The sequence below is a fragment of the Peromyscus maniculatus genome, chromosome 20 (assembly GCF_049852395.1).
Source record: "Peromyscus maniculatus bairdii isolate BWxNUB_F1_BW_parent chromosome 20, HU_Pman_BW_mat_3.1, whole genome shotgun sequence".
NCBI lineage: Eukaryota > Metazoa > Chordata > Mammalia > Rodentia > Cricetidae > Peromyscus > Peromyscus maniculatus.
The window spans coordinates 14,683,547-14,708,163 of NC_134871.1; the positions used below are offsets into that span (position 1 = coordinate 14,683,547).

Genomic DNA, 24,617 nt, shown 5'->3' on the forward strand with positions numbered 1-24,617 from the left:
ACCAAGTAAACACAGAGACTTATATTTCTTACAAACTGTATGGCCGTGGCAGGCTTCTTGCTAACTGTTTTTATAGCTTAAATTAATCCATTTCCATAAATCTATACCTTGCCACGTGGCTCATGGCTTACCGGTATCTTCACATGCTGCTTGTCATGGGAGCGGCTGGCAGTGAACCCCCCCCAAACCCCACCCACCCACCCCCACACCCCGACCCCTGCCTTTCTGTTCTTTCAATTCTCCTCTCTGTTAGTCCCACCTATACTTTCTGCCTGGCCACTGGCCAATCAGTGTTTTATTTATTGACCAATCAGAGCAATTTGACATACAGACCATCCCACAGCACTACCCTACCTCTCCCAACAGCCTGCAAATGCTAATAGTGCCTCAGCTGGTAGTGGGATTACATGTATACTTACCTGCTCTCTATGCTGGGATCTGGCCTAGCTAAAGCTTCTTCCCATCACAATAATTGTTCATATGTGTTCATATGAATTCATATGTGTATCTGCCCTTTTATGTGTGTAAAATACCATTTTCTTGATGGAATCCATCCACTCTGGCTCTTAATATCTTTCTGTCCTCTATTCATCAAAGATTTCCAAGTCTTAGGGTGAGATAGGAATGGCCAACTCAACTGATTAATTGAATAGGTACTTACTTGGGGCTTTTTTAATGAGGCATTAAAATAGGCATTTAATAGGCATTAGCTGAAGTATGAATTGTAGAATAGCGAGATCACCAAACAGTCTGCTTGAAACTTAGAATCCAAATGAGAAATAAAGACACTAATTAAATATCACCTATAATAGAAATTAATAAAATGAATAATTCATATGAGATACAGATCTTCATGTTTTTCCAAATCAAATCTTACAGGAGAGAAAAGAAGAAGTCATTGTAAATACTCAGGATATAACTATCATATTCTTCCTTCACTATTTTAAGTGAAACATTAAAAGAAATCTCTGCATACATGTCATTTCAGTGCTCACTGATTGTTTAAGTATAACTGCAGACTACCAGCCTTTACTATAAAAGAATTTTCATATTGTCTTTCTCTATTATATTGGATGATTACTGATAAAAATTTCTAAAGACTGCCTAAAATAGATTATTTATATATGTGTGTGAGTACAAATTTGTAGTCAAATATAAATATAATTAACATGTTAATATTTGCACGTAAAAATGTTTAATGGTTTAATAAGTATGATAAGACAAAGGAAGGCTGAACTGGGCGTTCATTAGAAAAACTAGATGTTGGTCTGTGATTAGAGAAGGTCAGTGGTTAAGAGCAGTGGTTGCTCTTTCAGAACACTGTAGACCAATAAATCTCTCCCACCTGATAGTACCTGAATAATCAGTCAGAGGTTTAATATTAATTACAAAGTGTTTGGTCTATGGCTCAGGCTTACTGCTAATTAGCCCTTTTACTTAAATGAACCTCTTTCTATTAATCTATGTATCTCCAGATGTCTCATGGCTTGACCTGTGTTCCATTACATCTTGCTCCCCTGACAGTGCTCAGTCTCCACTGGCTCCACCTTCCTTCCTTCTCCCTGTAACTTTGCTTGGATTTTCCACCTGGCTTTCTTCTGCCTTGCCATAGGCCATAGCAGCTTCTTTATTAACCAATGGTAGCAACACATATTCAATACAGAAAGACCATCCCACAGCAGAACACTGTGGTTTGATTCCCAGCACCTACATGGTGACTCAAAACTCTCTGTACCTCCAGGTCCAGGGAATCTGATGTCCTTTTCTGGCTTCTATGTGTATGTACCACATGGTACACAGACATACATGCAGGCAAAAAAACTCACCCACATAAGTAATATAAGAAAGTAATTTTAAAAAGAAAAATTAGAAATAATAATGCCTTAGCCTTAGAAAGGGCTTTACTGTTAACTTGATGAAAATTTTTAAAAGTATCCCTGTCCATCCTGTTTTTTTTTCCTGTGATGAAAGTTGTATGTTCGTCCAATGTAGAGATTTTTTTTTAATTATAAACAAGCAAACATTGTGCAAAATGTTCTGAATCCATGAGTTTCAGAGTAGTCACTAGGTTTCAAAGGGATTTCGTGGTGAATTACAGGGTGCATTGATATTTATGTAGATATTTCATGTTTCTAAAGTAGAAAGGAAAGCTGGGCACTAGCTTCCATACTGGGACTAGTTCCTGCCAATGTAATAATGTAACAACACAGGTGTATCCGTTTGTGACTGTGGGGCTGCAGTTCAAGTTGAATTTCCTTGAGTGAAATTCAGTTGCTCAGGGCTACAATTTGTGTGTGTGTGTGTGTGTGTGTGTGTGTGTGTGTGTGTGTGTGTGTGTGTGTGAAAGTTTAAGATGCTCTGTTCCTTCCTTTCCCAGTTTTTCCTAGATCCCTGACATTACTTGGCTTATATTCTGCTTCCATCTTCAAAGGCAGCAATTGTATCACTTTCACATCTGATTCTGTAATTTTATCTTTCTCGCTAACCACTGCCTCTATTTTGTGAATTCCCTGGAGCTATTCAAATAAGACAGCATGACATCCAACTCTGTAGTTCTTGATTATGTCTGTAATGTTCCATTAGCCATGTAAGGTGAAATATTAAAGAGTTCTGTAGATCTAAGCCTGGATTCAAAGACCATCAGCCATAGGCTATATCAAATACAATTGAGTTGTCTGGTTTTCATTTGACAAGGTTTCCTGATATACCTGTGCATTAGAAATATTTGAACTTCACTTTTTCTGAGAATGTTTTTTTGCTTGTTGTAGAAATACAATCTACATCTTTCAATGTGGGAAATACTTTATTTTTAAGATTTATCTGTTTTTATTTTTTAAAACTAAAATGTAATTACATAATTCCCCTTTTCTTTCCTCCCTCTGATCCCTCCTATGTATAGTTCCCATTGCCTCCTCTCCAAATCTTTTCTGTAATACACACACACACACACACACACACACACACTTTTCTGTTATATAATATATATGTATAATATATCCTGGAGTCGTGTGTGTGTGTGTGTGTGTGTGTGTGTGTGTGTGTATTTATATGTATGTATACATACATCCACGCATAAATATGTAAATGCCAGTTGTTCAGTTTATATAATGATACTTGTATGTATATGTGATTTCAGAGCTTACCACTTGATATTGGTTAACCAATTAGGGAGCTCATTCAGGGGGAAGACTATTCTTCCCACTAGCAGCATTCATTAATTTGCTATAGTTCTTTGCCTAGGAGTGGGGCGCCATAAAATTTCTGCCTTCCCCATTAGCATGTCTATTGGTGGTGTGCTTCTTCTGGTTTTGTTTAGGCAGTTCGTAATGTTCAGGTATCATTTTTGCAGCTTCCTTGTCCTTTTTGAAGAATACAATCTCACAGCAGGTTTCTGGCTCTTAAAATTTTTATGGTTTCTTTTTTTTTTCCTTGCCTGGTGTTCCCCAAGCCTGAGATACAAGAGTTGTTCTGTAGATGTATCTAATGGGCTGGACACACCATGGTCCCTCCTTTTTAACCATGTGTTTTTTGTAATGATCTCTGTCTGTGGAAAAGAGAAGTTTCTTTAATGACATTTATCTGTTGGTGTGAAGATACATATTGACAATGCAGTTAAAATCATGTTGCTTTAATAAAGTGACAATAGTAGTTTCTTATTTAAGGCCATGACCTCACTAGGTCTCAGTAGTTAGGCTTCCCGGGGCAGGTGTTTTTTCACTCCTGTTGAGCGGGGTTTAATTATAATTAGATGCATTATCTATAGAGGTGCAATAGTTATATTCACATCTTGGCAGTGGAGAAACATTTTAATTGAGATAGTTTTAGTGATGACACTGACTGTTATCATAGAATGTTCATCCAGTAACTGATGGAAGCAGATGTAGATAGAGATCCACAGGTCCAGGATTCCAGTCAAAGAGAGAGAGGTCATGATGGGGAAACATAGAGACAACCAAACAAACTAGTGAGAACTCATGAACTTTAGACCAACAGCTGTAAAGCCTCCATGGGACTGGACTAGGCCCTCCGCATAAGCAAGACAGTTGTGTAGCTTGATCTGCTTAAAGGGTCCCCTAGCAGTAATATCAGGATCCATCCCTGGTGCATGAGCTGGCTTTTTGGAGCCCACTACCTATGGTGGGACACCTTGCACAGCCTTGATGCAGAGAGCTGGGCTTAGACCTGACTCTATTGAACATACCAGGCTCTGCTGACTCCCCATGGGAGACCATGCCTTGTTGGAAGAGGGAATGGAGGGTGGGTTTTGTGGCAGAAGACTGGAGGGGCAAGAGGAGGGAAGAGAGGGGGATCTGTGGTTGGTATGTAAATGAATAAAAAAATCCTTAATAAAAAAAGATCTGGAGAACAAACATCTACTTAGTGGGTAATAAATAAATAAGGGATATTCATAGATTGGAATCCTGCATAACGGTGATTAATGATTCTATTCTGTTGTCATAGAACAAATATACTATTAAGTCAAAGAATCCAGAGGCAGCATAATTTTTACGTGTTTCAGTACATATAAATCATTTAAATGTGAAAATCTATTACTTGATAGAAGTCAGAATGATGGCTGTCTCTTTGGAGGAACAATAAACAATGGAACATGAAACCAGAATTCAGTAGTATAAGCAATGTTTTATTCCTTAATCAGAAATATGTCAATTCAGCCATTTGTATACTTTTTATTTATATAAACTTTTCTGAAGTACAAAAGTAAGAAAAAAATTGTAATCATATTACACATCAGTTCACATCCCTTTCTGTCAGTGCTTGCCCACATTTAAAAGGTATATTTACCTCAGATATGTAGTTAAGCTTATTTGAAGTTTCAACTTGGAATATTATATCCAGCTAATGCTGGCTAATAATTAAAATTGACAGTATTGGTTCTGTAAGAATAATTGAAAATATATGATAGCAAGGCACAGGAAAGCTTGCAGGTGGAATAATGATTACAGATGTTAAAACAGGAGATCCATTAAATGTAATTTAATTGCATTAGAACTTAAAAGTAGAAAGCTTTCTCTACTTGAAGACAGAAGAGAAGTCAGCTGAAAGGTGAAGCCAACAAGGAGGAAAGATTAGCAGAAAGAAAGAACCATGAGTTCCAGTTCAAACAATGAAGGAAGTAGGCCACAAAAGAAGTAATGGATACAGACAAGGTCCTGAGTCTGAGAACAATTCAATTCTTCAGCCAATGAAGAAGCAGAGAGCTTAATTCCACCACTGCATGAGCCAAATTCTGCCAACAGCCTTATTGCTTTGAATTAGAGGCTGATACAGTTCAGAGCCTTCGGAAAGCCATTAAGCCTAAGGGACAACTTAACTGTAGCCTGTGAGACTCTAAGCAGAGAATAAGCTGAGCTGTGCTCTAGGCAGGCCTATATTGAGGTAATAACGAGCATTGTGTAAGTTTGTGGTAACTTGAACCAGGGATTCAAACGTAATGCATCTATTCCTCATTATCAAAGTTTTGCAATATGTGAAACCTAAGGACAATATCATTGAATTCTAAAGTATCTTGGTCATGCTGAGAATGCTACCTGATGTTAATACAAATGAGATGTGTTTTGGTAACCATATAAGTACAGATGTATTGTATGCTTCTGAAAACAGATACAACTCTAACCATGGGCCTAGAATACAACTCATGAAATTAAGGTCTGGGTAGAATGTGTAGTTTGTAAATTCTTTGAGTATGAGCATGAGGACCTGATTTTGAATTTTGGCACCCACGTTAAACCCAGAAGTAGCAGTGCATGTCTGTAACATTAGTGTCGAAGGGTGGAACATTGGAAGATAGGAAGATACCTTGAACTCTGGCCAGCCAGACTCATTATCAGTGAGTCCTGGGTTCAGTGAGGAAGACCATGTTGCAAGAAATAAAGTAGATAATGATCAAGGAATATACCCAATATTGATGCTTGGTCTCCACAAGCACACATGTGCATGAGCAAAGACATGTGAAAACATACTCTCTTGGTACACATATAAACACACACACACACACACACACACACACACACACACACACACACACACCTCACAAACTGTTACTTTACAAAATGGCTTATATCTTAAGGGATGTAGCTTACATAGTAAGAGAACCCTTCAAAGTTATGAATATGTCCTGGAATGTAAAGAAGCTGCTAGAAGATTTGCAAGTCTTTTATTGAAAACATAATGGAAAAGCTCTGAAGAACCCAGATATGTCTTAATATTAAGATAAGTTAACAATGTTGTTTGTGCACACATGCTATGAATTCTTTAAAACCATGGTTCTCAAAATATGATGCATTGAGCTCTAAAGGTAAAGAGATATTTTCTTTTTTCATTAACTTTTTTCTCATATTAAATATTGTTTTCTTTAAGTTATTGCCAGTTATTTAGTACAAAATTATAATGATTAAATTGGTTTTCTTCCTGATGTGTTTTTTGTTTTTGTTTTTATTCTTCTCTCATACATTATATCCCAAATGTACCCTCAAGGTCACAGTTAAAACAATCTCCATTAATACTTCTGGATATTATTTGCCATTTTTATTGCATTGACATTTCAGGCAAAGTACAAGAAGAATAATGATACTTAAAGCTGCTGTTGTGGTATCGTAGCTCAATTAGTGGTTTAGGATGAATCCTAGTAGTCACTAATCATTTTATCATTTGCTGATATTAAGAAATAAATAATTCAGTTGCAATTAAGTATGCCATACACTATTAATGAATTATAACTCCAACTAACCTGAAGTTATAAATAACTAATTTCATTAAAACTTTACAATATAGTAATCCTAAACAAATCGGAAATATGCATAAAAATACCCTTAAGCCTATGGAAGTTGTGTGCTGTCTTAAGGAGAAACAGTTACATATTTGGGGTTGGTAGTTCAGTTAGCTACTTTCTGTCATAGAATACCATTTGTACCTGGAAACATGACTATTTTAAACTATTTAAACTTGAGTGTTTAGTTTCTACTTTCTCCAATATGCTTTTTATCTCTCAAGTCCTACATTGATAGTTCAAGGACATTGACCTACACATACATTATAACCATCACACAAATTATGTATTTAACAAAATTTTCTTATAAAGGATCACTTTCTAGTACTAATGGTATACAATAATCCTAATTCTCACAATTCTCATTCCTAGAATTAAACTAATGAAAATTTTCATATAAAAGATATTGTTGATAGTCAGGAGTGGTGGCGTATGCCTTTAATCTCATCACTCAGGAAGCAGAAGCAGGCAGATCTCTATGAGTTCAAAGCCAGGATAGCCAGGACAGCCATGGCTGTTTCACAGAGTAACCCTACCTCAAAAAACAAACAAACAAAAACAGATATTTTTGATAGACATTACAAAAAGTAATGTACATTTACTTATATTATTAAATACGTATTTGTATATAATTATACCTTGATGGCTAATTTATAATTGAAAATAAATGTTCTATGCATGAATATACAGAAAAATGAACTTGATAACATGACTGCTAATTCCCCTAGAAACCCTGTGATACTAATGATTGCATCACTAAGAATTTCATTTTGCCTTTTAGATTAACAGGATTCCACCTACCACCACCAGTGACGAGTACCAAATCTGTGTTCTCACTACGGTTGACCAGTGACTTTGCTGTTAGTGCTCATGGATTTAAAGTATATTATGAAGGTAAGTGGTAGTACTATAAAAGATACCAATTCCCACTTCAAGGTATTTCTAACAGAATTCTCCAAGTGTGATGATGGAAGACTAATTACCATAAGAATCATAGAGTGGTTCAGCTCATCTAATTATCTCAAATCTTATGAAGTGATGACTTTTTTAAAATAAAATATTTGTTTTTATTTTATGTGTGTTTGCCTGAATGAATGTATGTACACCATAGATGTACAGTACCAGTGGTGGCCTGAAGAGGGTATCAGAATTGCTAGCCCAAGGAACTTGCTTTCTTATCAATCACTAATGTACTATAAATGGCTAGTGTTAGTGGATTTTATTTTTTCACATCTAGGAAATGTTCTTAGCATTGGGACAACTTTCCTCTGTTTCCTTAAGAGATAAGAATTAAATCAATATAAGGTTTTAATGAACCACATTTTAGAGTAAAATGCAGTGTGGTAAAAGAGTAATAGGGTTGTATTATAGAGAAATCTAAACACTGTTGAGGACACTGAAATATATAGAAATACATTTTTTTATTTTTAAATGAATGAAATGCCTAATGATAAAAATAATCTATCTTGAATATTTATCATAGAAATCATGAAGTTATATTTTTTTCATTATTCAGCAAGGGTATTTACATTATATAAGTAAGTCTGTCCCCTTACTCACAGTAGTAGTCTATCAGATTTCAATATTTCTTTCTAGGACTATGTTTTCAAAATTTAGCCTGTCAGATCTAACATTGCCATTAATATATGTACAAATAAATACTTTATTATTATTATTTCTATGCACAATGCAGTACTGAGTGACATTGTTGGACAGTTTCTTCTAACCTATATACTAATGCAATGTATAATAGGATGTTTACAGAACATACTAGAAAGCAATCACACCCCCCCCACAAATCCAACAACACAAATTTAAACATTTTACATCTGAGAAAGTTGCAAAATAAATGTTATCTGATCCAGTGTTTTATTTCTTTCTAGAAAATATATTTTACCAGAGAAATAAAATAAAATATTAAAAAATAAAATAAAATATACATCATAAATAATATCCTATGTAGAATTTCTAAGGACAGTTTTCTACTGCATACATTTCTGAACTTTTTGTCTTTCAAGAGAAAATGAATTCAGAGACATTCTTCATTGTAATCATTTTTGTGAAATATTTTTCAATAGCTAAATATTTTTTATTAGTTTTGGCAAGTTAATTCATATATATTCATTACTACCATCAAAAAACTTTAAGTGTAATTTTGACAGTACTTAGGATGTTAGGAACCCAAATATTTTCTAAGTGCTTTTTAAGAGAAATTTTATATCCTATTCATTAAGCATAAAGTTATTTATAGGGTGCTTTACATTCCAGACAAGTACAATGTATATTGAAAAATATAACAGGTGGTGAATTTTGATGTTAGCATGTTTTTTGGTTTAGCTGTCAAGTTTTATAAATTCGTTTTCAAAAATATCTCAATAGCTTTAATTGTTATTATAAATAGAACCCTCTATTTCTGTCTGTCATTGTTAAATTTCTGTCATCTTTTTTTTCTTCAGGAAAAATTGACACTAAGTTTTCAAATGCAGTTTTGAAATGTTTGATTTATAAATATATGACAAAGTAAATCAGGTAGCAGTGAAAGATTGGCCACCACACTCTGGTATCTTTGCTGTATATCATATTCTGGAACTGTAATAACAACTTACCATCATTTTCCTAATCTAATATGAGACAAATATGTGGTCCTGTAGCTCTGTAGGTGGAAAATCTTAATGATCTAACTTGGGTTACTTGTTTAGGGTCTCATGAAGTGGTGTAAAAATGTGAGCTGAGCTCTCATCAGAAAGTACTGGAAAATCTCAACTTCAAAGCTTATTTTCTTTGCCATTCTGGGCTATTATCCTTCAAGCTTGCGGAACTGATATGTGTGCTTCTTATGAGTTGGAAGCCACACATACTTATTACAGATACGTCCCCTTTCACCATGATTCATGTGTCTCAGCACCAGCCACTGGCTCACTGAACCATTCTGACAGTGGTACTGTGTATTTTTAGTTAGATCTGTTTACTACCATGTAATAAAACAAAAGATTGTGATAATCTTCTCCAAATCCCATGTTTCTTCCCTGTGAATAGAACTGAAATATCAAACAGTAATAATCAATTTCTCCAGTATAAAATAAAAGGGTGAAAAATATAAATCCAACTGTGATCTTCACCAAAAGTTGTAGCTGGTTTTTGTTCTTTTGTTTGTTTACTCTTTGTATTCTTTGGGGGCCTGCCACCCAGATTCCAAATAAACATATAGAGACTTATTCTTACATATGAATGCCTAGCCTTAGCTTGGCTTGTTTCTTGCTAGCTTTTCTAACTTAAATTATCCCATTTCTCTTTTATGTTTTGCCTCTGGACTTTTTACTTTTCTCTGTTCTATGTACCTTTATTTCTTATTCCATAGCTGGCTGTGTGGCTTTGAGGCTGGTCCAATGTGTCCTCCTCCTCTTCTTTTTGCTCCTCCCCCCCTCTCTTCTCCTCCTATTTATTCTCTTCACATGTTAACCCTGTTGGTTATTTGCTGTGCTCTTACCCTGCAAGGAAATGTTGTGAAACATGACAAAATCCACTAACAAGAGTTTTATTAAGATCAGGTGAAGAGACAGAGGTGCACAGGCTTGTGGAAAGACACATGAGTAAAGAGAGTGCCGGGAATCATGGTGCCAGCTTATAAAGGCTGGGCCACACCTGCGCACACAGGCCCATGTGGCTATTCCCTACATGCACATAGATCATGTGGTTGTGCTGGCTGCATGCTTTAAGCAACCACACAAAGCCTCGGTGTCCTGGTCACGCAAGACGTTTTGACCCAGAAATGACTAGGCAGATGTGACTTGGTCTGCCAGGCATGCACAACCATGTCCAACCATGGGGGCGTGTTGTGAATCCATATCAAATCCTGCCTATTTCTATCTCCTGCCTAGCTATCGGTTCTTTTTTAGACCAATCAGGTATTTTGGACAGGCAAAGTAACACAGCTTTACAGAGTTAAACAAATGTAACATAAAAGAATGCAACACATCTTTGCATCATAAAAGAAATATTTCACAGCATAAAAAAATGTAACACATCTTTAGTTAATATTCACCAGAAGTTTTGTATTGTTACTAAATTTATTATGCTACTATAGAACATTAAATTAAAGCAATGTAGGGTGAAGTCCCTGCTTTTTTAATAATATAGACTTTAAGAAGCTCTTTCTAATGTAATAAAAATAATTTTCTGTTAAATTTCTTAGAATCAAACTTTGAATTTTGAAATTTATATGCATTATTTTTGTCTTAATATCCAGCTTTTTATTTCTTCATTTTTCCTTCTTATTATCTAATATTAGCTTACATTTTTTGTATAATATTAAGGGCCAGCCTTAATATTATACTACCTCAGGGGGGCCAGAAGTGACACTACCAGCAGCATGGGAATGAATCTAGATACACTGAGTTCTTTAGTCTGTTCACTTTATTCTTCTAAGCCAATTCTATCTACACAGTTTCAGCCCTGTCCTCACATTCAGCTCCTCTCTGTGCCCAGTTGTCCTGTCTTCATAGTTTTAGTAAACTCTCATGCTTTTGACCTGATCTTCCTCCTCCATCCCTTTGTCCTCCATCTGTATTCTTCCTGGCTCCTTACCCCTGGCACTGATAAACTCTACAAGAGATCTGCTTTATCCCCTACTGAACTTCTGTTTTCCTCTCTTCTCTCTGGCCACGTGGTTCTATGTCCTCTGTTCCTGCCTCACCTTTCACTCTCTGTGGTCCTGTATTTGCCTATGGAATTCCAGTCTTTATAACACCTGGTTATGTAAAATGCCCTGTTGTCCTCAGTCAGTCTCTCTGCCATGCCCCTAGGCATGGAGCAAGGGGTTGCTCTGAGCTTCATTTGCATGAGAAGCAAAGCTATGCATCTCCAGCCAGCTTGTCTCCTAGGTTCAGGGAGGAGGAGGGTGGAGTTAGTTACCTAAAAGTTTGCCAGGTCTGAGGAGCTGAAGTATTTGCCAAAAGGTCTGGGAATATTTGGGCATGCAAGAATTTCGTAGCAGAAGACAGCTGAAATAATATAAGCTGGATAACACCAAATATTTATAATAAATAGCTTGCCTTTTGCCAGACTATTGGCTGGTCAAAATATAGCTTTAATACACAGCTGAATCTCTATAATATATTCTTGTTGCCCACAAGAGTTTCTCATCACTGTTTGAAAACATTAATTCACAGAATGTTGCTCTTATGTTCAGTTTAGTGTGAATTCTAAACAGGAAGAAGAAGGCCATCATGTTTTCTGAAACAATAAATTTGAGAAATAATAATCCATACTAGGTCATACAAACAAACAAATGTCAAAATTGATAAGAGCCCAGTTAATAAGAAACGTCTTTATGGAACAAATAGTGACCATGTTTCTTATGCCTTTCTACATATGATTAACACGGCTCAGTTACATACAGATACCCTTTAAAAGTAGCTTTACTTGTTCTTTGAGAATTTTATATATACTTTGATTGTATTCGCTCCTCTACCCCAACTCCTCCTAGATCCATGTCCCCATCTTCACCCTCCAACCTACTCAAATTTGCATAGTCTTCTTCTGTCTCTTATTTATTTATTTATTTATTTATGTATGTATGTATGTATGTATGTATGTATGTATGTATTTATTTATTAGCCAATCAAGAAAGACCATTTTGTTCTGACCAGATGTTATTGGATGTGTGGTCTTTCACTGGAGAGTGTTTGACTTACCAGAGGCTCCACTCTTAAAAACTGCTTTTCCCTCTTGTAGAAGCTAACAATTGCCAATAGCTCCCCAGCATGGGTGAGACTGACTGCCCAACTCCCCTCCTCATGCTGGGATTCGGTCTGGCTTAGCTTACATGGGTTTTGTTCATGCTGTCAGAACCAGTGTGCATTCGTATGTGCAGCTGTTCTTCTGCATCCAAAAGACACTTGGGGAGGAAGGAGTTCTGTATATATGTTCCCTTTAGTGCTGAGCTTCCAGTAACTCTTATTCTTGGCACCTTGACCAGATGGCTGTCTCCATGTTGATCACCATCATTTTTATAATTTAATTCAGTAGTATAAGAAATGTGGCTGAGAACTCTAATATTGTGCAACATTCACAGAAACTTTTCTTTGTCCAGTCACAATAGTATTAAGGGAATTTTCTTACCCTAGAAAATCATGTATAAGTTTTCAAAAAGCAAGAGTTGATGAAAAAAATAACCCTGGCTAGTTTCAAAAATGTGTTGAAACAATTGACCATTGCAATCTGCATATACACTGGAGAAGTTTTAAATGCCTGACTTCAATTTGCACTTAAACAAACCCGTTCAAGTATATCATAGTACAAAAGTAAGACTAAAACAAGAACAAACTGCAATACGTGTTAAAATAATTTGAACAAAGATAAATATATCTTACAATGTATTTAAGAATGCTACAGAAATTTGTTTTAATAAATACTGAGCATAGAAAAAAGAATTAGACCATTTAAATTCTACTTATCATATATGTTACTTTTTTCTTTTTTCTGAGAACATCAATGTATCTTACTGGTTGTTTTGAATTGCAGGATCTGTTTTCAACTCAATCTTTGAAATTCCAAGCATGATTTCTAGCAAATGCATACAGCTCAGAATCTAAGCAGTCATTCTTTGGGAACATCTGAGTTGCAATAAGAGAATGCTGTGCTGTAACCTTGCAAATATTAAATAATTCCTTAAACATATTTATAAAGAAGGATGTAGCCGGGGAGTGGTGGCACACGTCTTTAATCCTAGCACTTGGGAGACAGAGCCAGGCGAATCTCTATGAGTTCGAGGCCAACCTGTCTACAGAGTGAGATCCAGGACAGGCACCAAAACTATACAGAAAAACCCTGTCTCACCACCACCCCCCGCCAAAAAAAAACAAAAACCAAAAACCAAAAACCAAAAACCAAAACCAAAACCAAACAACAACAACAAAAAACAAAACAAAACAGAAAAAAACAGCAACAACAAAAGAAGGATGTTATGTTTTAGGAAACATGATGCAAGCAGTATCATTTCTGCTTATTGGTCAGATAGAATTTCTTTACCTTTGGGTTTCCACTGAGTGGATGTATTTAGTCATTGAAATATTCTAATTCCATAATTACTTTCTTGTTAAAGAGGGAATTTATTATACTGTTGTGCCAGGGAATTTTTAAATTATTTTTTTTTAAAAAAAACTTATTTTATTTATGTTTTTCTCTCTTTTCACCATACATGCCCTTTGGGTATATATTATGGCTTCCAGTTTAGTGCTTTTTATAGGATTCCTGAACAGGCAAATGAGTGGGTCTCTATATCTATATATGTTTCTTGTGTCTTTCCTTGGGCTCCTTTTATTCTGTTTGTTTTGTCCTATTCCATTGTTATATTTTGCTATTATCCTTTAGAAGCTTGTTTGTTTTCTGATGAGAGACAGAAAGAGAGTGGATCTTGAGGGGAAAAGAAGTGGAGAGGAATTGGGAAAAGAAAGAGAAGAAGAAACTTCTAACCTAAGGATCAATCCACTCCTTAAACACAATGTTATAATGAAAATATGGATTTGGATATACACATGTGGATTTATCGACTTTCATGTTGTGTCTTCATTTCAAAGAAGATAGCAATATTTTACCCTATTTGTAAGAAAAGCTTCAATGGTTTGAATGTTGTTAGACAGAAAGAGGTAACACTTTGTACTTTTCATAGTTTTAGCAATGAATAGCATAGTCTCCACAAATGCCTGAATCTCCAGTCTTGTTTTGAGCTGAGTTGTGTGAATTTACAGAACTGTCATATGAACATATTTCAGATTTCTCATGAATGATGTGTTTTAAATGACTCCAGCTCCACTCCAGTTTCTCTGTTTTGTTCAGCACATTCTGTGTATGAATCTTAGTCCATTTTTCCCAAATTTGTACAGATGCAATCATTTTTAGAAAATAATTTCAAAAATACAAAATTTCCCTTAATGTTATAGCCTTTTGTCTTTATGCTCAGAGTTTCAATATTGGTCTCCATGTTTTGGATATTTTACTCACAAAAATCTGCAGGAACCTTGAGGTCGTGTGATAAATTTTATACATTTGTATACCTGTCTCCAATTTCAGCACATTCTTGGCACATTACAACTATTAATGAATGTTGGTTAAAGCTCAGCTGATATAGATAAGCGTACAGCAAGCCACTGGAACAGATAAGGAGGGAATAAGTAATATATATCATGTTTTGAAAGGAATAAAACACAGGAAAATGCATGAAGGCAGATGCAAGCTTTATTTAATTACTTAGGACATAATCTATAAAATTATTATTTATATGCAAATGAATATTTTACTGTCTTAGTAAAGATTATTTTATAAAGCAATCAAAATACTAAGTTTATAATACCTATATTAGTGCTTCATATGGCAAGGATAGGATGATATAAAAGGATGAACCTTATTATTTAGAATGGAATGATAATCACATTTTGCAATTTGTGAATATACATATTTAAATATGTTTCTAAATGTGCCATATGCCAACTGCCATGAGTTTTCTTTTTTGTAAGGATGCTAGAATGATGATTAGTTGACAAATCTTACTAATTTAATTCTAATAAAAATACAAAAATATTTTTGCCTTACAAAGCCAATAAATATTTTCATAGTTGTTTGTAGCTGGAAGTTTTCCCATGTCCTGCTCAGTCCATAGCCACTCAGATCCAAATAAACAAACAGAGGCTTATATTAATTATAAACTGTATGGCCATCAGCTCAGACTTATTACTGAGTAGTTTTTACACTTAAATTAACCCATTATTCTTATCTATGTTTAACCACATGGCTTGGCACCTTTTCTCAGTTCTGCCTTGTCATCTTGTTTCCTCTGTGTTTGGCTGGCATCTCCTCTCTCAGCCTTCCTCTTCCCAGAATTATCCTTGTCGGCTTATCCTGCCTGTACTTCCTGCCTGGATACTGGCCAATCAACATTCTATTTATCAACTAATCAGAGCAACACAAGTTCACAGCATACAGAATGATATCCCACAGCAGTTGTTATAGTTGATACTCTATATTAATTGCATAAATTATACTCTGAGTTTGGCCTCAGAATTATTTATTTATTAACTTATTTACCTCTATAGTAAGTTGTTCAAACATATGTTTTTTGTTTGTTTCTTTTATTTTGAGACACGGTTTCTATGTATAATGGCCCAAGCTGTCTTGGAACTCACTTTGTAGACCAGGCAGGCCTTGAACTCATATCGATCTGCCTGCCTTTGCTCTTGAATCCTGAGATTAAAGGTGTGTGCCACCACAGCCTGGCTCAAACTTAAGTTTTAAAACTTTTGTTTGATTCCACATGTTTTTAATGTATCAGAAAATATTATTTCAATTAGTTTGTTCAGTAAGTGTCATTCAATACATTATACCTAGTTCCTCTTATGTTCTACCACATAAAAAATAAATAACAAATATGTTCACATGTATTATCATGTCCTAATTCCATTTAAGCTCTTTGAAAAGTATTTAATGAAAAGAACAGATATGACCTGCTATCTAGTTTGTCTTTGCTAATGTGTTGTCCAAAAAAGAAATTTCTTGTCATGGGTGTCCCAAGTATTGTCTGTGCAGAAGAATATAGTAGTTGTACCCTTTTGTACCCCTTTTTTAAGGTTTCACAGGAATCACAATGCTGTCAATAGGTCATCTATCCATGTTCAGGGTGAATAAAGGAATAAAATCTTATGCACAATATTCCTACAGCAGTAAAGAGAAATACCCCAATAGAGGTGGGAAAATTGTCTGTTAAAGCTCTGAGCTAACTGTTCACTGCTCAGGACAGCTATATACCAGGCAGTATTCCCAGATCACTGGAGAGTGTTTGTGGAAGTATGTGAAATCTATGTAAAACTTACTTAGAAATTCTTTGTTACCTTCAGAGTTCATTCAGAAACTATAAAATTTTCAACTTGGAGATTTGCTCTTTCTCTAAAGGGAATGAAAGAAAAAGTAGTAGATCCAAGGAGGAGGAAAGAATTGAAGGGAGAAGAAACTGTGGTTGGGATGCATTGTATGAGAAAAGAATGCATTTTCAAAAAATAAAAAAGAACTAATGACTATCAAGTTTCTGGATTAAGAAAAAAAGTCATCTTTTTATAGATACTGGGGTTTAAAAAAGATGATCATCCTTGAAACTGAACATAGCACTTTGTAACATGTAGCTTTGAAACTGTAATACGGTATTGTTTTACTGTTTGATTAAATGCTATCAGTTGCTCTGCAGTGAAAAACTTAATAGAGACTAATGACTTTTCTGTATGTACACCACAGTTTTGAGGATATAGACATCATCAGCAACTATAAAGCTTCAGACATTTCTAACCTCCTTTAAAGTTAACAAATTTATCTCCCACAGATTCAGTCAATCCTGCAGAAGCCAGAGTACATAGAACTACATGGCATCAACATCAAACCCCCTATTTTATGTTCAGCCAAAGAAATAGCAAGAATATAAAACACTAGGTTTCTGGAACTCTCAATTCCCATAGACAGGGAGAAAATGGCCAAGGGACATCATAGACACAGTCTGTTACAGAAAAGAATGGCCCTAAACTAAGATAGTGAGACTTTGGTACAGAAAAGCCTAATCAAACTTGTCCTGAGCTCTCAGTGGATATAATTCCCCTAGGCTGCTGTTAAATGAGGTGGGTCAGTGCTTTTACCAAAAGTGTGGCAATCATTACAAATGGTTGAATAATCATTTGTATTACATGTCTATTTTTCCTATCACAGAAATACAAAATCAATGTGGGTTCAAAAATCATTAATAATTTTTAAATTACAGATAAAATAAGCGTGATCAGTAGACAACTGAAAGTTTCATGATTGTATTTATTTATTTGGAATTATTTTCAGTAAGTGTTTAATAAAGGAAAAACATTCTAAGCTGGCTATGGTGCTGCATGCTTTTAATCTCAACACTTGGGAGGCAGAGGCAGGTGGATCTCGTTGAGTTCAAGGACAACTTGGTCTACAGGGTGAGTTCCAGACAGCCTGGGCTACATAGAGAAACCCTGTCCTGAAAAACAAAAAGCAGGGGGTGGGGGAGAATGAAAGAAAGAAAGGATGGGAGGAAAGAAAGAAAGAAAGAGAGAGAGAGAGGAAGAAAGAAAGAAAAAGAAAGAAAGAAAGAAAGAAAGAAAGAAAGAAAGAAAGAAAGAAAGAAAGAAAGAAAGAAAGAAAGAAAGAAAGAAAAGGAAGAAAAGGAAAAAAAAGAAAGAAAAATTCTATGTGTGTAGTCCATTTGGATAACTGTGGAGATGATGACTGTGGTCTTCATCCTTCTCCTTGATGCAGGTGGGTGGACAGTGAACACTCCCTGTAGTGTGTAGTGCATCCCTTTCACTTCAGAGGGATGTATCTGTCTATATTATTAATAAGGTCCATCTTTTTATCTTTCTATGATAATTATTACAGCTTTTAGTCTGTGGTAATATTATAATGTAAGATGATTGATGTCAATTATCTAGACAATTTTCAGAGTATTTTCAAGATGACTGTAAAGGAGTAAATATCAAAACTGAATGATAAAATAAATAGAGCAAAACCTTATCAGATCATATCAGAGAAAACCTTTCCAACATCATAAGACAAATAGAAAACACGCCCCTAAGGAAAAGATTGATAGAGTCAACTAAATAAAATATGAAACATGATTAATGTAGTATTTTAAACAGCCATTCCTTTCCTCCTGTTTTAAAGGCAGGTTTTCCCTATATACATAGATTGGTTCAATTTTGAGATCCTTTTGTCTCTACTGAGATAATAAGTTTTTCAACCAAGTAGGATTAAAATGTTATTATTATATTAAAAAGAAAATAGACAATAAGTTATTTTTCAATTCTCATTATACATATATATGTATATGTGTGTGTGTCTGTAAAACTTCTGTTTTTGATGTAAAATTTGACCATGATCTGAATTATAAATTTAATAAACATCTACATAAAGAACAAAAGTATGTCACAAAGGTGGCATTACATAAGAAGTTTACCGTTGATGATTTTGTTATACATATAATTAGTTGATGGATAGGTGAATATCACAACTATTTCATTACTCTAACAGTGATGGAAGCAAATATGACACAGGATCAAGCCAAATGATTAAGATTAAGTGTTCAGATGAGAGATTTGACAAGTTAAATACTTCAAATATGCTTAATTCAAGAAAGCAGGGGATTTATATATTTATTTTTTCGGATTACATGAGTTTGAGAAAGATTTCTGATATAGGAAAAATTTATCTTTATTAGATAGTATAAAGATTTTTATAATATAAATATAAATTCCCAGCTCACCAATTTTAAGGCTGTAAGTTCTTATTTTCCAGAAATTTAATACAGCCTATCTGTGACTAATTTAAAAGATTCCACATTACCAATTTAAGGAATTAACCTGAAATATCATAGATTACATTTCAATTATTTTTAAATCTCTTTAACTGTAGCCCTATATTATTGAATTTACCCTCTTGAGTCAAGCTGATATGGTTTTATTTACAGTGGAAAATATGTTAACAGTATCAGTAACTGAAGATTTCATTTTCCTCCAAACACTGTCTGCCTTTTCACCCAGAGCTGTTTACAGAACACTGAGAGACATTCATCACACAAGTCAATTTTTGTCATGGTTGTACATTTAAAACTTGTATTAAATTGTATTATTGTGTTCAGCCATTAGAACTGATATTATTGAGACACTCAATGCTTATAAAATACTGGTAAATAAAATTTACCACAGTGAATGATTAGGTGCATTTTATGTATTATCAGTTTGCTTCTAATAAATCTCACCCATTGTTTTCCACAAAGTCATGCCTTATTAGCTCTTGGTAGGATAAACATGATCCAATGAACAAACATCTCCCAAGTCTGCATTATCTTCCGCTGTACTTCCGACCTAATTACTCCTGTACAAAAGGCTCTGAAAAAGTTAACCTGTAGTACGATGATTGCCTCTTCCTTTCTATTCTTACCTACCTGACTTGGCTCTAATATTTGGTTGAATCTATTGTTTTCAAGGTAATATTGTAATTTACCAAATCTGGAAAACAATTTTCCATTTTATGTTCCCTGTTTTTCATCTGTGGAGCAGCTTGGCTTCTTGACATGATGGGTAACCACAGGTCAAAAGCAATGGATCTGAGGGACCTTGACTAAAAGTCCCTGAACCCATATCCAAAATAAATATTTCTTCCTTATAAACACCTTAATCTCAGATGTGGAAAACTAATCAGCATAATTATTAATAATAATTTACCAAATTTAAGGAACAATTCTCAAACTATTGTATTAGTCTTCAGAATTTAATATATCCAAGGCTGGAGAGATGTATCAACAGTTAAGGGTGCTTGATGCTGTCCCAGAGCATACAAGTGCCTGTTACTTCTTCATGAGATCTGAAGCCTTCTTCTATCCTTATTGACACACCTGTGTATACATAGCATACACTCACACAGACACATAACATTACATATATGTAAAAATCTTAGAAAAAAATGGAATGCATCCTAGTTTTATCTCTCCTTAAAATATTTTTTTTCTGTTTCCAAGGATATTCTATTGTCTACTTATTTTCCTTACATTATTTTGATTCTTTAGTTACCTGTAAGAGTTTCTACTTATAACTTCTAAAACTTTAATGAAACAAGGTTCATCAATGATTTTGGAATTCATTTCTACCTACAATTGTGTTCCAGATGAACAGTCTGTGCCAGTATCTGACAAGACAGATGTGTTAGTTTTCCTTAGCTATGATGAAACAATTGAGATAATCAACGTATGGGAGAAAAACATTATTTTAGTGCAGAGTTTCAGAGATTTTTGTCTAAGGATACTTAGGTTTCTTTCTTTTGACCTGTGGTGGACAAACACGACAAGGAGTTTTTCAGCAGCAAAATGTCTCACTGCATGGCAGTCAGGGAACTGAAAAACTTCTTCTAGATTTTTACTACATCCCAACCATTCTTCTGGCTGGAAAGCAAGCCTTCGACATAGGCTTTTGCAGAACTTTCAAGGTACCAACCATAATAACCACAAATACACTGATGATATTTATCATTTAGCTACAAGCAGTTATAAATCTTAATGGCCACTCAAATGTTTTATTCAAGATTCAGATTCAGGGAGTGTTTTGATAAAAATATCCCATTTAGGACTGAGTGCTCCAGAGTTTCTTGCTCTCTACTGATCGTCCACTTTTGGTTCTCTGTGTTAATTAACATCAATTGCAAGAAGTTTATCTGATGAGGACTAAGAGTTATCTTGATTTACAGGTATAGTATGTAACTGGTACTTAATTTATTGCTGTGTTCATTTAGCAGATTTATAGCAGTAGGATTTTTTCCTTAGGGCTCATGGCCTATCTAAGTGCCAAATTCCTAGCCATTTTAGCTGTATCATGTATGGGTTAATATTTTGAAGTGGAACTTCAATCCAAGCAAAAAGTGATTGGTTACTCCCATAACATTGGTGACTCTGTTGCACCACTACATTCTGCAGGCAGGTCACTATTATAGGCCACACAATTCACAGCTATGTGACATTAGTGATTACTTTTCTCCCCCAGCAGCATACAAAGTATATTCAGCAGGGGTAAGACTTCTATTTGAGCACCAGCCTAATTTCCCTTGGACAAAGGGCTCAGCAAGATGTAATGTGTTCTTGATGCTGGGGTTACCACTTGGTTGCATATAATGGGTAGATGAGGCATTGTCTCCTCAATTCAATGGAAAGTCTACATTCCTTTCATGCATGTATATATTTTAGGAAGTTTTTACAATAGACAATAGTAGGTTTCCATGTGACTTTTCATGAGGCCTTTAGTGTTAGTTGCCCTTCCCCATATCCCTCTTTTTTTCCCATATCCCTCTTTTACATCCTTCTCCCATACCCTCCCCCTTTAATCCTATTATAGATTTCCCTTTACTCTCTTTATAATACTATACTCTATCTCCCTTTCCTTGGGAAATCCTTACCTCCCTGCTGGCTAGTCCTTTTGTATCTACCTAACCTCAGTAATTATTCTAAATAAAACACAAATCTAAAGCATCAAAACTAATATCCATGTATAAGAGAAAATATGAAATGTTTGTATCTCTAGGACTGGATTACCTCACCCTAAATGTTTGTTCCTAGCTCCATCCATTTACCTATAAATCTCATAACTCTATTTTTATTAATAGAAAATAATATGTTTTGGGAAGATACTCTTATTTTTCATGTGAAGTTGACGTCCAGAATAAAAAGAAATCACTATGAATAAGATAAAAGTAGATAGAGAGAGTGGAGGGATGGGCTAGCAGTCAAGAGCTCAATTAGCTCTTGAAGAAGACCCAGGTTTGTTTCACAACACCCGCACGGTAACTGAAAACTGTAACTACAATTCCATTGGAGCAGACCCCTGCTTGTAACTTCTGTGGCCTCCTGCATGCACATAGTTCACATAAACTGACACAGGTATGCAGAAAAACACATGAAATAAGTAAATAGATACTATTTAAGGGAGAGACTAAAAAGGAACATCAGAGCAGGTCATTGTTTAAGAATAAGAAATGTCATATATCCTTTCTTCATATCATTTTGTACAGAACATTTCATTAACTTGAAAGTATTGTAGTTCTAATAATAAAGATTACATGGGATCCAGATGTTTTGATTTAATAATGCTTTCCAAAACATATTTTAAATATCTACCATGGGGCTTGATATTAGAAAATCCTTAATAACACATTTATGTTGCATACCATTTGGTGAGTAGAAACAATGTAAGCCACTAATATACTAATGATTGATAAGTGCAATTCATATTCTTATCGCTTCTATGCAAAGCAATTCTGTTAAATATATATTCTATTTTTCAAATCTTTACATGGAGAAAAAGTAACAGAATCAAGAAACTTTTAGATAACACTCTTCTGGAGAAGGGTGAGATTATCAGAGAAACAATTTATGGCCTGGATCATTCCAGCAACATTTGTACTATCAGTGGACAGGAAGCATCAAGTACTTGAGAGTTATTTATGTAAGTCAGAGAACTGTAAAAGCAGATTCATTTCTTCTTTTCCTTTCCTATTTTATTTTCTCTGCTTCTCTTTTCCAGTGAGCAAGCAAGCTGATAAACATTTACAGCCCTAGGTAGTCAGTGATAGACTCAAGCTATTTGCCCCTAAAGCTTCTTTCACTTTACCCTGCATTTTTTTCTTCAGTATTCCTTCTAATCAGGCTTTTTCTCACTTATATTTAAAAGAACCACCCGAGGATATCACTCCACTAAAAATGCTTATTTTAAACGCCAGAAACAAAGCTCAGGATCCAGCTGACACTGCTGCTTTTGTGACACATCCGATGAGTAACTGATCCATTGTTTCTATTTTTTTTTTATTTCTAATTCTCAGGTTCAGTTTCTCAATTACAATTATTCTAGAAGAGCACCTTTGAGCCACATTTTAGTTTTATTTAAAGGGAATGTCTGGTTTTGTCAGAGCTAAACTCTATTATTTTTCTTCCTATAACATGGCCTAATTTGAAGGCAATTACGTTCCATACTTAAATACAAAAATGTATGCTGCTTTCTACTCATCAACTTCTTTTTATCATTAAGAAATTCTTTCTTTAATGGAATTGACTTTGATAAATAGCAAAATAATTGACTTCTATAAATATCAAAATATCAAGTAATTCATAGTTTCTAGTGAGCAATATTATAAAAAACTAACCTAGCCAGGCAGTGGTAGCTCATGACCCTAATCCCAGCACTTGGGAGGGAGAAGTAGGCAGATCTCTGCATTTGAGTCTAGTCTGGTCTATAACACAGATTCCAGGACAGCTAGGGATACTCAGAGGATCTCTGTCTCAAAAAACAAACAAACAAACAAACAAACAAACAAACAAACAAACAGCTAATTTTATACCAGCTTCAATCAACTTACATTAGTTAATACAGTTTTCATTAGCCCTTGATCTGGAGAAATGATAGAACTGGTGCTAAACACAGATTATATTTAAAGTATTACTAAATCAAATGCTATTTTAAACATTATCATCATATACCCTAAATGTCTTGCTACCTTTCACAATCAGGAGAAATAGGATTTGTGTTATATTCATCACTGATGTGCTCATGAACTCTGACCACTAAAATACTTCAGTCATAAATGTTATATCACAGTATTTGATACTTTTGAAACTCTAAGAGGAAATTTTAACTTCTATTGGTGTTTCCATTGATAGTCCTGATATCTATATGCCTTTGTATTCTTTAACAGCTACTGTGTGGTCCTTAGTGCTTTCTATTATTATACATGTGTATTCGAGTATGTTTACTCACTATGATAAATATTATAGTACGTTAATGATTAGAGGTTTACATAATTAAACTCTCTGTACAATTTTCATTACTTCATTCTATTTAGATTACACTATTTTGAGATTCTGTCTCATCACAACCAAATGGCTGTCATTTAAAACTAGCAACAACAATATAGAAAACACAAACACATGCTGGTGAAGATATGGTGAAAGAGGAACACTGCCAAGTTCAACCCATGGAACCCATGCATATTTATCTGTGGCTCATTTTAATGTTAATGTATATTTTGTTGAAACTATGGATAACTGATGAATAGAAGGTTTTGATGGGGGTCTTTACATATGATTTGAGTTTAGACACAGTGTTTGGACATTATATGCTACCATTTTACAATTTGTGCTAATTTTGGAGTTGTAGAAGGAGTGTACCATCTCCTGGAAGTTATTCTCTGATATCAATATGCTTTCAGTGATACTTCAGTATGCATACATATTCATGTAAACACACACACT

The 24,617-nt window shown here is 34.7% G+C and overlaps 1 protein-coding gene across 3 annotated transcripts in view; it reads left to right on the top strand.

The window, feature by feature from the left end:
- The window catches only part of Csmd3 (CUB and Sushi multiple domains 3), a 1,148,052-nt gene that overhangs the window by 171,739 nt on the left and 951,696 nt on the right, over positions 1-24,617 (top strand). For all 3 annotated transcript variants that reach the window (XM_006993205.4, XM_042265493.2, XM_042265494.2), the window contains exon 3: positions 7,569-7,681. In XM_006993205.4, coding sequence (XP_006993267.1) covers positions 7,569-7,681 — 113 coding nt within the window. The remainder of the gene's footprint in view (positions 1-7,568; positions 7,682-24,617) is intronic.